The 12,708-nt window shown below is 43.2% G+C and overlaps 5 protein-coding genes across 5 annotated transcripts in view; all 5 read right to left on the reverse strand.

The window, feature by feature from the left end:
- Positions 1–853: 853 nt before the first annotated feature.
- Positions 854–1,804, reverse strand: TREMEDRAFT_60723 (uncharacterized protein; the record flags this gene model as incomplete). The annotated part of the gene is made up of 3 exons (XM_007002856.1): positions 854–1,075; positions 1,304–1,332; positions 1,411–1,804. The coding sequence occupies 3 exons, from the start codon at positions 1,802–1,804 to the stop codon at positions 854–856; spliced, it is 645 nt and encodes a 214-aa protein (XP_007002918.1).
- An 823-nt stretch (positions 1,805–2,627) lies between these two features.
- Positions 2,628–3,414, reverse strand: TREMEDRAFT_60724 (uncharacterized protein; the record flags this gene model as incomplete). Its single annotated transcript, XM_007002857.1, has 2 exons — positions 2,628–2,758; positions 2,880–3,414. The coding sequence occupies 2 exons, from the start codon at positions 3,412–3,414 to the stop codon at positions 2,628–2,630; spliced, it is 666 nt and encodes a 221-aa protein (XP_007002919.1).
- Positions 3,415–3,839: 425 nt separating this feature from the next.
- On the reverse strand, positions 3,840–6,330 carry TREMEDRAFT_60725 (uncharacterized protein; the record flags this gene model as incomplete). The annotated part of the gene is made up of 3 exons (XM_007002858.1): positions 3,840–4,627; positions 5,032–5,111; positions 5,372–6,330. The coding sequence occupies 3 exons, from the start codon at positions 6,328–6,330 to the stop codon at positions 3,840–3,842; spliced, it is 1,827 nt and encodes a 608-aa protein (XP_007002920.1).
- A 286-nt stretch (positions 6,331–6,616) lies between these two features.
- On the reverse strand, positions 6,617–9,170 carry TREMEDRAFT_60726 (uncharacterized protein; the record flags this gene model as incomplete). Its single annotated transcript, XM_007002859.1, has 13 exons — positions 6,617–6,631; positions 6,673–6,682; positions 6,719–6,980; positions 7,081–7,180; positions 7,287–7,515; positions 7,560–7,697; positions 7,783–7,954; positions 8,000–8,008; positions 8,113–8,173; positions 8,246–8,348; positions 8,406–8,524; positions 8,721–9,033; positions 9,124–9,170. 13 exons carry the CDS (start codon positions 9,168–9,170, stop codon positions 6,617–6,619), a joined length of 1,578 nt encoding a protein of 525 aa, XP_007002921.1.
- Positions 9,171–12,438: 3,268 nt separating this feature from the next.
- Positions 12,439–12,708, reverse strand: part of TREMEDRAFT_67967 (uncharacterized protein) — a gene marked incomplete at both ends in the record, with an annotated part of 3,603 nt that continues 3,333 nt past the window's right edge. Inside the window, one exon of the mRNA XM_007002976.1 lies at positions 12,439–12,618. Coding sequence (XP_007003038.1) covers positions 12,439–12,618 — 180 coding nt within the window. The remainder of the gene's footprint in view (positions 12,619–12,708) is intronic.

A 12,708-nucleotide genomic window follows, 5' to 3' on the forward strand; every position in this document is an offset into this window, starting at 1 on the left:
GATGGAGTCCGTGTCAGGATCACGGGTACATAGGATGGGTTCCTCAAAGTCTTCCTCTCATTGATCTTTCCCGTCTCCCCATCACCAATCCTGTCACGGGTCCTCCCCATTCTGCTTTTGCACCTAGTCGCTATTGCTGATTCTTCATCACATGATAGTTTTCCTACATTTCCGTGTCCCTCACCTATCTCCGTCTTACTTTGCTCTTCTACCTCATGCTATGTTTCATCTTTGCTCCATAGATTTTGGTATCACTCTGTTTCCTTTTTGCAACATAGAAACAGCCCAGTCGTAGATGTCTTATCAAATGTATTTTCTTGTCACTTAGCATGTCTTCTGCCACTGGGTCTCATTGACTATAGTATTTTCTATCTATTACATCACTACATCTGTTGTGTGCGGGGCGCTATACCCCTATAATCATCAAAGCGGACTATCTTCAATGTCTGGTCTCCGTACCCCTCAGGAGCTGCACAGACGTATTCAGACCTAGCGGAAAATGTCCCACTCAGGAACTGAATGCCCACGGAAAATTAATGTGTTACCTGCTTCCGGCATTTCCTGCATGTTACATTAAATGATACTGCATTGTACCCTTAGAATAAGTGCTGATTGCACTGCCAGAGGTGACATTCCGCTTGTTACTTGGGAAGACATGTTGTACACGTGATATCAAACCTGACAATCCGACACAGGCACAAGAAAACGGGATTCGTCGCACGGACTAATAATATGCTGCTGGCTGCTGATTTCTCCTATTTTACCTTCACCTACCGCTCATAACGCTCTTCCGCTCACCCGAGCTATCTGAATTGCCTCATAGATCCTATCTTCAAAAATATCTATAGGCTCATCACCTCATACCTAGGTTTCCTAAGCCGATTCCAGCCGCAAGGTACCAGCCAGTGTCAAGAATGATGTACATACTGTACAGTAGATGGTTTGCTCGGGCGTATTCCACAATCCAATCCCCTTTTGGTACATCTACGACATTTGAAGCTTTGATTTCCTTCAAGACTTTGAAGAATATCACAGCTGCCAAGATTTCCAAGCCGACATATATAGCATTTCCGGACTGTTCTAGAAGGCTCACAAGTCCTGCCGTTTTGGACACAAGGAGTGCATGACTCCCCATCATAAAGTAGCGCCCAATAACAAGGTATGCTCAGTGATACCCCAGCCTTCACACAGGTCGCACAACGCTCAAGTTTCCTTAGGTCGCACATAGTGTCATCAGCAATACATCCTTCACATGTGATTGAGCCAACTCTGACTTCACAGCTTAAACTGTTCTTGAACTGACAGCTCCAGCATCGATCTGCACCCAATGTACTGTACGTTTTACTATTGGAGGCATATTGATTGTCATTTGTTCTGACTGGATGATTTTTGTGTTATTCATAGACCCACCCTGCCTCACAGTGTAGGGTATGAATTCTTGGGAGCTAGTTGAGACATGGGTAGGGAGCTTGGCTGCCTTTTCATGCGCAGCTACTCGAGACATCAATTCGGGAAACGAAGGTAGAACTACTAGTTTCCCCAAGCCAACCTTAGGATCATCAGTCTCTTTCCGCTTCAACCAATCAAGTAAAAGACTATGAGGCAATGTTTCAACTCCCTCGTCGTTCTCATGTATCCGAGAAGTAGAAGGGGAAGGAAGGCCTCCGTGGTGGATGTTGCCTAGGGACACTGATGAGACGGGTACGGGTATTCCGGATTCGTTCGTTCCAAACAACCCCTCATTCTCGAAATCGTCCCGGAAATCTTCACTACTATTGATCGTTGGATGTAGATCTCTGGACATGGTGGAGTAGTGATGAGATGTTTGAACATTAGAAAGTCCTTTCATCATTTCTTCATCCTAAGCCTGCTTTCATGGTTCATCTTCAAGTGAAGACAAGGGATCCATGAGAATAAAGGATTGGAAGGCCCATTTGCCTTCTGGATTAATTTAAAACCTGGTTGAGAAAGAGGAACCAACTAGAAATAAGACCCCTGGATGAGAACAAAAGGAGGACAAGAGTTCACCGAGATCTATGATCCATTGTATATGACGGTGGTGGAGTGGGAAATGTGGTGAAAGCGGTATTGTTATCAGATCATTCGATTAAAGCGGCATCGTCTATGGTTTAACACCCGTTAGAAGTCTTGCCCCTTTGCGCTGCACTATATCTGGACACTATCATGATCATTTAGCAAGTTCTGAATCATTCACAACTCAAATTAAAGTGTTCTATGGATATTTTGGTTGTTTGGTAGAGTGATCGTGCTATGAAAAAATTCGTTGCCACAATTCACACGCAGATTAAAAGGTGCGCACGGACAACTTGCATGCTGCCTAGCCTTCTTTAACTTCTTCACCCACAACTCATAATTCCACTGACCCAATCAGGGTAGATTTCCTCGTCTCCCGTGCCTCGTGTCTGATCACTCACAGTCTCAGGCGATGCCAGACATAGTCGAAATCTGTTTTGATCTTCGACTTGGACGCAATCCACAATCCCAACCCTGTTGAGCACATGTAGTGCATTTGGAAGATTTATTGGTGCTCAGTTGTTTCCGTAGATTACAGCTGCCACTCCTCTTCCAAACTCGACAAACGTAACAAGAACTTGAACGATGAGAAGCTACACACTCAACACCCTTCTCAGAGCAATGGTTACAGGGTTCTCCTTCATATCGGCGGGCCCAATCACAAGGACCCAATGATATATCAAAGTCTCGGCTTGATGCGCAAGGCTCACAGCGGAGAGCATGCCTGGTTAAGCAAGGCAATCCCCTAGCTGTACAATCTACACATGAATCAAATCCTACCCTGGTGTCACAAATTTCGATTCCAGCATTATCACAAGCGAGGCATCGTTCTCGTGTAAATTTACGACTGACTATGGGGTGCGGATCAGCCATCAGATTGCCTGGACCGGAGGCCGATACAAATCTCTGACCCTGTTGGGAATAGTTCATCGGGGCGGATTGAGGCGCGAGTGGGCTGAAAGAAGGTCTGTTCACGAAGGTTCTTTCTGGCCCAATGGAAGAGGAAGGCAATCTGGTCTTGATGCGGGGGGCAGACACCGTAGTATCTTTCTTTTGGGTGGGGAGAGATATTGGGTCTGGCTCTGTTGGTAGATAACCAGTATCTTCCAAGTCTGTATACCTGTAAGTACCCTGTGAGATGATTCGTGGTTTCGATGACAGGGGCAACGTAGATGATCCAGAAGACTGCTTTGAAGGAGATAGTCTTTCCATTTGCCCCGTGGAGCCCGAGAGATCGGATAGAGGAGGTAACGGTAATTCATGTGAGGTGAGAAGGTATGACTCAGGTGATCTCCCAAAGAGTGTATCAAGCCATTTCTCCCTTCGGGCATCCGTCGCCGCAGAGTCGTCGATGCTTTCCAACTTTCTCTTATTAGACATGATTAGTGGTGAGGTTGATCAGCTAAGAATCTGTCTCTCAAAAGTAGGGTAAGTAGTTGGAACTGAATTTCAACGAATCGTATCCTTTCATCTGTTTTGAAAGAATTCCTATGGTTGGAAGCCCTCTTTTTATGCCCAAATGAAGAGAATCAGTTTCACAAATTAAATCCGCGCCTTCTTGATTGATTGACATGATGATGGCATGGAAAGGAGGGAATAGATGACTTTTTAGATTGAAAGAAGGCGAGGTATGGCATCATCACTGCTCTTTCCCATCAGCGTCCAAACTGAGTGATCTCACTAATTCCTCTTCCTGTCGGTCTAGACCTTGACTGGATTCCGGAAGTGATGATCAAAAATCACATAAAGGTCAAGGAATAACCAACATGCCGTATTGCATGCCGTACCAATCTACTCTCCACCCGTTACGTCTCAACCTCTTGATTACCGTCAAACCAATCTCCCTGATCCCAGATTGCCGTAGATTCCACACTGTGATTCGAGACTATCCAACCAGGCGGATACATGAGAATTGGTTTATCATCTTGATTTCTCTTCCATGTCTTCCATTCACTACTTTCCTTCCTTCTCTTTGCCCTACGTTCAACAGGTAATATCCAATCTTGCTCACAAGTTTTCCGACGGGTGATACACGTTCCACAAGGTCCTTCAAAATCCCTGATACATTTCCATTTCAACTTTACACAAGAAGAACAACGACTTGATCCTGTAGGTAAAGGTTTTCTTCCCCTTTTGAGTTTTACCGTGATCTCCGGTATGTTCACATTGGATGTTACTTGTTTCTTGAAATGGGATCCATGTCGCTTAGGTATCTCGGTAAGGACGATTCCAGATTCATCACGAATAATCGTTTTCAAGACATGTGTATGTTCTTCATATGTGGATTCTGCCCAAGTGTATGGAAGATATATAGGAGCAATCTTGATTGAGATCACCTTGGACATGTTCTCTTTCTCGCTTGGGTCTTTCCCACTTTCTTGGATAAAGGTCATTTTCTCAGTTTCGGCAACTTTCGTCGTTCTCGATTGGCGATCAACGGATGATTGACTAAATCCTGTCGTCTTGATCATAGGAGTTATGAAGGTGGAGATGTCCTCGGGATACTTACTGAGTTGAGTTATTGGGTTAAAAGTGTATTGGAAGGACGTTTCTTCGAAATTAACCCATGATTGTTCCGTTTCGGCCAAACGACCTGAGAAAGAACAAAGAAATTAGTCGATATCAGTCAATTCCATACTAATCCGGAGACGATGGTCAGTGTGTATAATTACTAATGTGACTATCGAAAAGTGGCGAGTTCTATCCGAATATGACCAGATTTCTCGCTCGAGAACAGGGCGAGAAACGGAGAGGGGAGTCATCTTCCGAAGGCGTTTGGTCCGATGACTACGGGACAAAATGCTTGTATCCCCTTTGTCATGGTGGAAGGTGAGGAGTAGAATCTGGTCGGAATTTGAAAAAATTGGCGAATGAGTAATTTGGAAGTTTTTGGAAGTCGTTTTGGTTATATGTGGACCGGAGCATGGTATGGAAGTGCCATGTTCCGCCCGTACGAGCCTTCTGATATTCCACATGACCAGTGCTTGGTCTACATACATTTCAGTCGGAATTCGTCGAGGTTGTCGAATTGGAGTCGTTTCAAGGTGGCGATCATGGATTTCTCTGGTAGGGTAGGTCTCGAATCATCACACTCATTTTCTCCAAGGACATATCCTCATCTCTCGGATCTCGGCGTTGAATAGGTATGTACAGTATCATCATACTTCGTAAATATCGTATGTATCGTACGAATCTCATGTCTCGTATGTTTTATGTATCGCGATAGTCCTCCGTCTTGACAATGTGATACAAAAACATAGGTAGTGACCTTATCATCATTTATCTCCTCATTTCACAAGGTGTTTCACCATGTTATGATGAATGAAGTATAGAAAACACATTCAACAGGGAACTACTACCTTCTGGCAACCATTCCTCCACTTTTCTGATTTGTTGTTCCTCAATGACAGTCGATGCTGAGAGGTAGATGAATTCTTCTTCGTCATGGTGACGAGGTGGATCTTGGGAATATGGGTATGTCAAGAGAACAGACTCCGAGACCAGGATTTTCATTCTTGTATTCGGTGCCAGATGTTGTCGTTTACGTGGAGTATGACGACATACAATTCCTGTCTGATAACATTGAACACAATGAATAGGTCGAATCGGTCCTAACCAGTAAGGCTTCTTTGTCGTCCAAACACTTTTTCGAGGGGGACGGAATGAAATTGCGGTAGATGAAGGTGACACGGGGGAGGATATGGAATCAGGTAAGATATCCTCGGGAGCTGGTGGCGGGGAAGACTCCTCAAACTGAGACCATTCTTCTTGTGGAGCAAAGGAAAAGGATTGTGAAGAGTGATCAGGAAGTATACAATCGCCAATACGGATGTCCGTAGGGTTGTCAAAAGGCCAGAGGTCTTTTCCTACAAGGAGCGGAGCATCATGATTATCATTTGATATCCCATAGATCGGAGCGACAGGATATGGCGGTTGGTAAGATCCATTCCAGATCTCATTGATAAGTCCTGTCGTACCGTATTCCGACTGCTGGTCGTCGAACTGATGTTGGTTGATGATCCCTTCATTCGTGTCAGGATAATTCGAGACAACATACTGAGTATTTGAGTAGATCTCCTCACTCCCTCCATTCGTGTCAAAATAAGTCATTCCATCGTTCTGCGTATTTGAGCAGATGTCCTCAATCCCTTCGTTCGTGTCGGGATAAGTCTGTTCAACAAACTGCGCATGGGAATAGAATTCCAGGACGATATCCATCTCAGAGATGGAGAGTTCCATCATAGGCAACTTGTTGCCAAAAGGGACCATAGTGTCGATTGAGTGCCATGTGGTCATGTCGATAAGAGGACCTCTCGAACGATATGGGTGGTGTCAAAGCAAGAACGAGCGTTGTGAGGTGTTGTTCGCTTGACAAACAGGATTTCGTCGAGTTTGAAGCCTGACGAGTATATAAAATCCTCGGTAGAAGTGAAGAGAAGATTTGTCGAGAGTAAGATAAGAAGGGGGATCATTTTGGCCCCAAACGACTTCGGAGTAAAATATTGCCCTTCCGACGATATCAAAGCGGTAAGTTTGCACGCACAGCATTTCTATATTCGAAGTCCGACTCACGACGATCATGTCATGATCCGGTAACCTGTTCACCAGTAGTAGGAAGTCAGTCGATACGAAGCTCACCAATGTCCTTCTAATACGTAGATCAAAAATTCTTCTGCATACTTACGATAGATATTTCTCCACGATTTGTTCTCGGGCCTTCCTCGCCGCTCCTCGTTCCACACTATCCTTCAGAATCGTCCCCAGCTTCCGTATTTCATCCCTCATTTCGGTCCACTGATCCCCTCGTACGGCTGTAAATGCCTCTCGCATTTCACGTTTGATATCTTCCGGATCTTCGGTGACGATACCACCCGAAGCGAGTTGAAGACCTTTCATACCCGAGTTGACTTGGTGGAGTCGAACTCCGCAATGAGACATTTGCGTGACTGTGACTTTAGCTTTAATCCCGAAAGATGAGATCGGAGTACCAGTAGACGCGGGTAATTATCGATGGTGCGTGAAGGGTTAGTTGAATATGTGACGTACGTTGAGCAGCCCAGAGTACTTGATCGCCTGTGAAAGGCCAAGCGACTATCGGAATTTCCGCTTGGATGGCCTCTACGGTTGATCCCGATCCACAGTGAGTCTATCAGTCAGTACATCTCCACGATACCACGAATGTCCCAACTGGGTTGATCAATGACCAGATCGGTGTCGGGTTGACGGGGAATGAGTATTCATGGAGAACTCACCAGGAAAAAATGGATTGATTCATGTTGCAACACGGTCAATTGAGGTGCCCACTTCACTATCATACCCCTCCCACTTTCTTCCACTTTCTTTATTAAATGGTCCGGCCAAGAGGCCAGTGCTGAAGCTGCGGCGAACAAGAATGGTAATGGCGGTTCAGCTTCAATAAGTGTTTCAACCAGACATTCCAATAGCTCAGGTCGAGTGGAAGGCCACATGAGACTTCCAAAGCTTTTCGTCAACTTTTACCTGCATTGTACCGGTGAAGTGCTTACCTAACGAAACATGCACTACGTGAACCGTACTCCTTCTGCATCCCGTCAAGGAATTTCACCACTCGTCTTTCGTCGGATGTATAAGAAGTGCGAACTTTGGGATTATTTGCTTGCCAAATTTCGATATCTAGATGGGGTCTGATTATTAGACATTTACCAATCGACTCAAGCAGATGAAGTAGGACAATGGTTGTGGGAGGTTTGGTCAGATGGGTAAACTTACCCAACGGGATATAATGGGATTTTCAATGATTTCTTCAATTGTCCTTCTGACCAACCTTCTAATTCTGAAATCCCAAAAGTCATATAACCATCTGAATCATCCCTCGCCGCGAACATTGCTGGCCATTTGTACAGGAGGGAAATGGGGAATGGCATGCACACATTTTGCGGATCTTTCCGTCAACCTACGTCCATTCCTCCATACAGAATTGACCTACAATACTCATCTGACCATCAGCACGTCATTCCATTCAAATCTTACTGTCAAACATGATCGAAACACATAGAGAATAATGATCTTGAAGGAAGGGATGTATAGAGATGAACTTACAATCATACATCGGTGGAAGATCAGGAGGTGTTATTAATTTCCCCTGAGCATTCCTCAAAGCCTCATACATTAGCATTCTTTCAATCTTGCCCCTCAGTCTAAGGAGGATAAGTGGATATGATTTTCCTCGCACCTTTATACCTGCATCATTGATCGACAAACCTTCCGCTCGAGCATCTTCGTATCTTTTCATGATACCATCCCAATGACCTCCATGTTCTGCACTTGCTGTCATCCTATACATCAGCTTCTCTCAAACAACTAGAGATAGACAGAAGGATTCAAGTACTGACCTCATCATGGGCGAGGTAGGAACGGGTGCTAAGTACAAACAAGGAATGTATGGTTGGTTGAGATGATCCGTCAATTCTCTGACTACTTTGGGAAGAGAATATGGCCAAAGTTGGTAATCCTACGCTGTCAATGAACTTTCAGAAATCAAGAGGGAGTAACAAAGGCATAAATACAGAGAGTAGTGATTCCCGTGCATGTATGATGATCCAAGTTGTGAAATAGCACAACGGTACTTAGAGTAGTCGAAATTAAGGGGAGTCGGTGACCAACATGACAGGTCAAAACTGAATTGACGAAACACCTCTGTTACTTACATCATATATGATCAAATTAGGATATCCCCATTCCTCTCCTTTTTCACCTTTCATCATCAACCCCTTTAAAACATCTTCGAACCCAACACGTAATTTCAACCCCGGTCGAAGAGGATCATCTTCCTCTCTAACTTCTCCGATAATATCAACAGTCCGTATCCTTCTTTTCTTTTCCGAAGTCAGATGATGTTGTCTTGAAAGCTCTTCGTGAACTCTTGGAGAAGCAGATGAATAACATAAAAAAGTGAGATAACAATTAGGAGCGAGATGTAAGAGGGATATACCTATTTGAAGACATGATCTGACGTGACCCCTGGATGTCAGCTCGTCAATCGGGGACCTGTCAGCTGGAGGGAGCCCTCGGGAGAACGAAGAGGGTGGAGAGGAAAAAAAAGGAAATCACCAAGTCGCTTGGGGTATGAGTAGGAGATGAGTAGGTTTATGAGACATGTTGATTGAGTGGATGGATTATGATGATGAAGGTTATCGTCATTATTCAAGTAAGTTAAGTAGAGTAAGGACAAACGGACGTGACTGATTTCTTTTTCTTCTCAACTTTCGACAAAGTAACTCCTCTCATACACTTCTGTCTGCTTCGGAACTAGAGTACTCTACTTTACTGCTTAACATATACCATTCAAGAGCTCTTTCATATATCCACCGGACTAGTCTTCATGACTTGCATTGACACACAAGTTGACAGATAGGTAGAAAACTGCTCGGCTTTCAACATGTCATTTCAACTAAGTACCACACTACGAATAGAGTAGAGTAGAGTAGAGTAGAGTAATCGTAACCTTTTTTACTTACTTCCAAGGTTATCAACCTTCCATCAACTAATCCCTCGACAAGTGTAGTCCAATGTAAATCCCCATGTCACTCTCTGATATAAAGTTGTATGCTTATTGATATGAAACTGATCCTCAGTTCCTCATCAGGAATCGTTCGTAGCTTCATTATCACTTTTCCCATGACCCTTTTCCCCATCAGCCAACATCTTTGCCGATTTCTTTTTCCTGTGGAAATAATACCAAATCCCAACTGCGGCGGTTACCACAGTCACAGAAACCGCAATTCCTAAGAATCAGTCATATACCTCATAAGATCCCTGAGTTATGGAACAGGAACAGGTGAGAGAGATGAGTATTCCGTTCACCACCCACACCTTCCGTTTGGTCAACGGGTAGAGGGGAGTTCGGAAGGGGCAACAATCTCGGTAGGAGGTAAGAGAGATAAAGGGAGGAAAGTCAAGATGAAAAAGAAAAGTGGGATATTAAAATACTTACCGGCTGCTATAGCTCCACTATGAGAACTACCATTATTATTACTCCCTTGATTGGAAGTTGCCATAGCTGGTGATGTCCCTGTTGTGGTGGTATGACCGAATAAGCCCATTTTTTATTTGTTTTCGAATTGTGTTTTCTAATCATCAGTCAAACTTATCTTGATTAATCTCTAAATCACATCTTCGGTTTCCGTAATCAAACACTTGTCCTTGGTCCATCCAAACTTCTACAATCTATTCAGATGAGAGACCAAAATTATCCCCGAGTGGTCATCATTCCCATGCTTCTTTCGGTCGTCGTCTCGTCCCTGGCTCAGGACAAAACCAACCTCAACAGCTTCACTTCCTTCTTCTCTTTCTTTCTTAATTCAGGACAGGACGACTTTCACTTCAGGTTCAATATCATCACTTGGTATTCCATGAGAGGGGTAAAGACCTATATTAACTCACTCTCTTTCTTTCTTCAACCGGAAACTATTCAATTATTCCAAGATCCACTCTTGTTTCCAACACTCAAACTTCAATATGTACGTATACGATCTCTGAACCAGTCCGACTGAATCAAATGATGATAATGTATCAAAAACAAGGAACAACGAGATGACATCAAAATCATGTATGGTGTTAAGTATCCGACGAGTAGTAGGAAAAAAAAAAACATGGAGATCAATGTCAAAGGTGGTTGAAAGTTGAATGGATGTATTGAACCAAATTCAAAGACGTACCGTACTGAATAGAAACTTTCCATTTTCAATCCTTTGATGAATATAAGTTTCATCCTTATTTCCTATTGGTTCCCTTACCCGAACACATTCGGTGGATCGGTGTAGAGGCGTAGACGAAGAGGGGAAGTATGTTTCATACGGTTTCGAAGTGTCGACATTGGTTTCGGCAACTCTTTTCATTATTTCAGACAAAATCCAGATTTGCTCAACTCGACATGTTATATTGGAGGAAAGGATCAACTGGAATCATTTTGATATATATGGAAGAAAGGAACATGAGACATACTGGTTAAAGTATTCAACAACTAGCAGAAACAGAAGAAACAATAAAAATAGATTTCTTAGGTTTTTTTTTGACTTTTTATCTGAGAAGTATCAAGTTCTGATATGGACAAGATGAGAAGAACGGTTGAATTCTAAATTACATCCTTGATTTTAGCGATATTGAAAACTTTTAATAAACCCGCGAGCAGCTGGCGGTCAGATGGATGGATATGTGACAAGGTAGACTAGCTACCTCAGCTTGAGGAATGACCCAAAGATAATCTTGATATGTAATGTGTAAGTGAATTAATCTCTGATATAAAACCTAACCCTAACATGTACTACTGTTTCGGTATCTCAATACAGGGGTTGGAACATGTAAGAGATCATAACGAACATCCTACTCACCGATGTTCACATAATTCTCACGCTCCCTTTGACTCATCCCCTTCACCCGAGTTTACACACCTTGTCCCCGGTGAACTCGAAAAAGGTATATCAAGGGTTATCACTTTCAACTCTTCAAAGTTGACTTTTCCCTAGACAATTGTCGAACTTTCCCTATAATACATTATATATCCAACTGCTCTTGCCAAACAGTGGTTGTAGTTTATTCGAATAACAGTATTCAGACGGGTAATTTCGTCAAATGCCGTCTATTGTTTTGATTCGAGATGTCGTCAGTGATGATGGAAGTAAGTGGTCATCGGGGGAACGAGCAGGTCAGTTGTTTTTTTCTTTTCCTTTCCTTTCTTTTACTTTCTTCGTGCGTCTCTTGTTCTTTATGATCATACTTTCTACACTCTTCCTTAACTCACATTCTTCACATTTGCATGTCATCATGTATCGCACTCAGAAGCTGATCTGACAACCTTGCGTTGGATTTAACCAAGAAATGAGATGGACATTTCTTTGGTCAAGGGGTAATATGACTTCACTGGGGATAATCAAATATGGTTAGAAGTCATAGAGATATTGACGTGAACAGGATTAAGTATCATAATCATTCTCATCGTCCTCATTCTACTCGCCTGGACGACATATTGGTTCTTTCCTCATCATTGTTTCCCTAATTGGCAATATGAACATACTGAATGTACTGCTTGTTCACAAAAGATGGGAAGGACAGTAGAGAGGATGTACGTGGGTAGAATATGGGGAAGAAAAAGATGGAGACATCTTGCCTGTCCTAGATCTGATAAATGATTGAAATACCATCCCAAGATGTTGTATTAGTGTGAAAAATGTCAGTTTATATTCACACAGCACGACTATCTGACGAGAATAAGTATTAAGAGAGAATCGAGAGTGAAAGGTAAACGCGAAGTCGAGAATTGATAACCGAACATATTGTTGATCGGGGATTAGATTCGTCAGGTGTGCTATACTTGGAATTGAGTTCACAGATTGCGACAACTATATTTGATTGATGATACAATTCAATTCACGGTCTTCTCATCATTTGTTGTAATTCGATAGCTTTCGGTATATCAGCTTTTATATGATGTATCTCGGTAGAGTTGATAGCTTCTTGAATATGTCCAAGAGATGTAGCTCCGCATAAAGGGGTTATACCCCATCTGAATGTCAGTCTTAGGTTTTCCGGGATAATCCAAAATCCAGCCTGTTGATAGACCAAATGTTTATGGCTAGAACAGGCAGTTGAGATGGTAGGTCAACCTTTCAAGATGGGGGGGGGGGGGGGGGGGGGGGG

Source organism: Tremella mesenterica (genome assembly GCF_000271645.1).
Source record: "Tremella mesenterica DSM 1558 unplaced genomic scaffold TREMEscaffold_2, whole genome shotgun sequence".
NCBI lineage: Eukaryota > Fungi > Basidiomycota > Tremellomycetes > Tremellales > Tremellaceae > Tremella > Tremella mesenterica.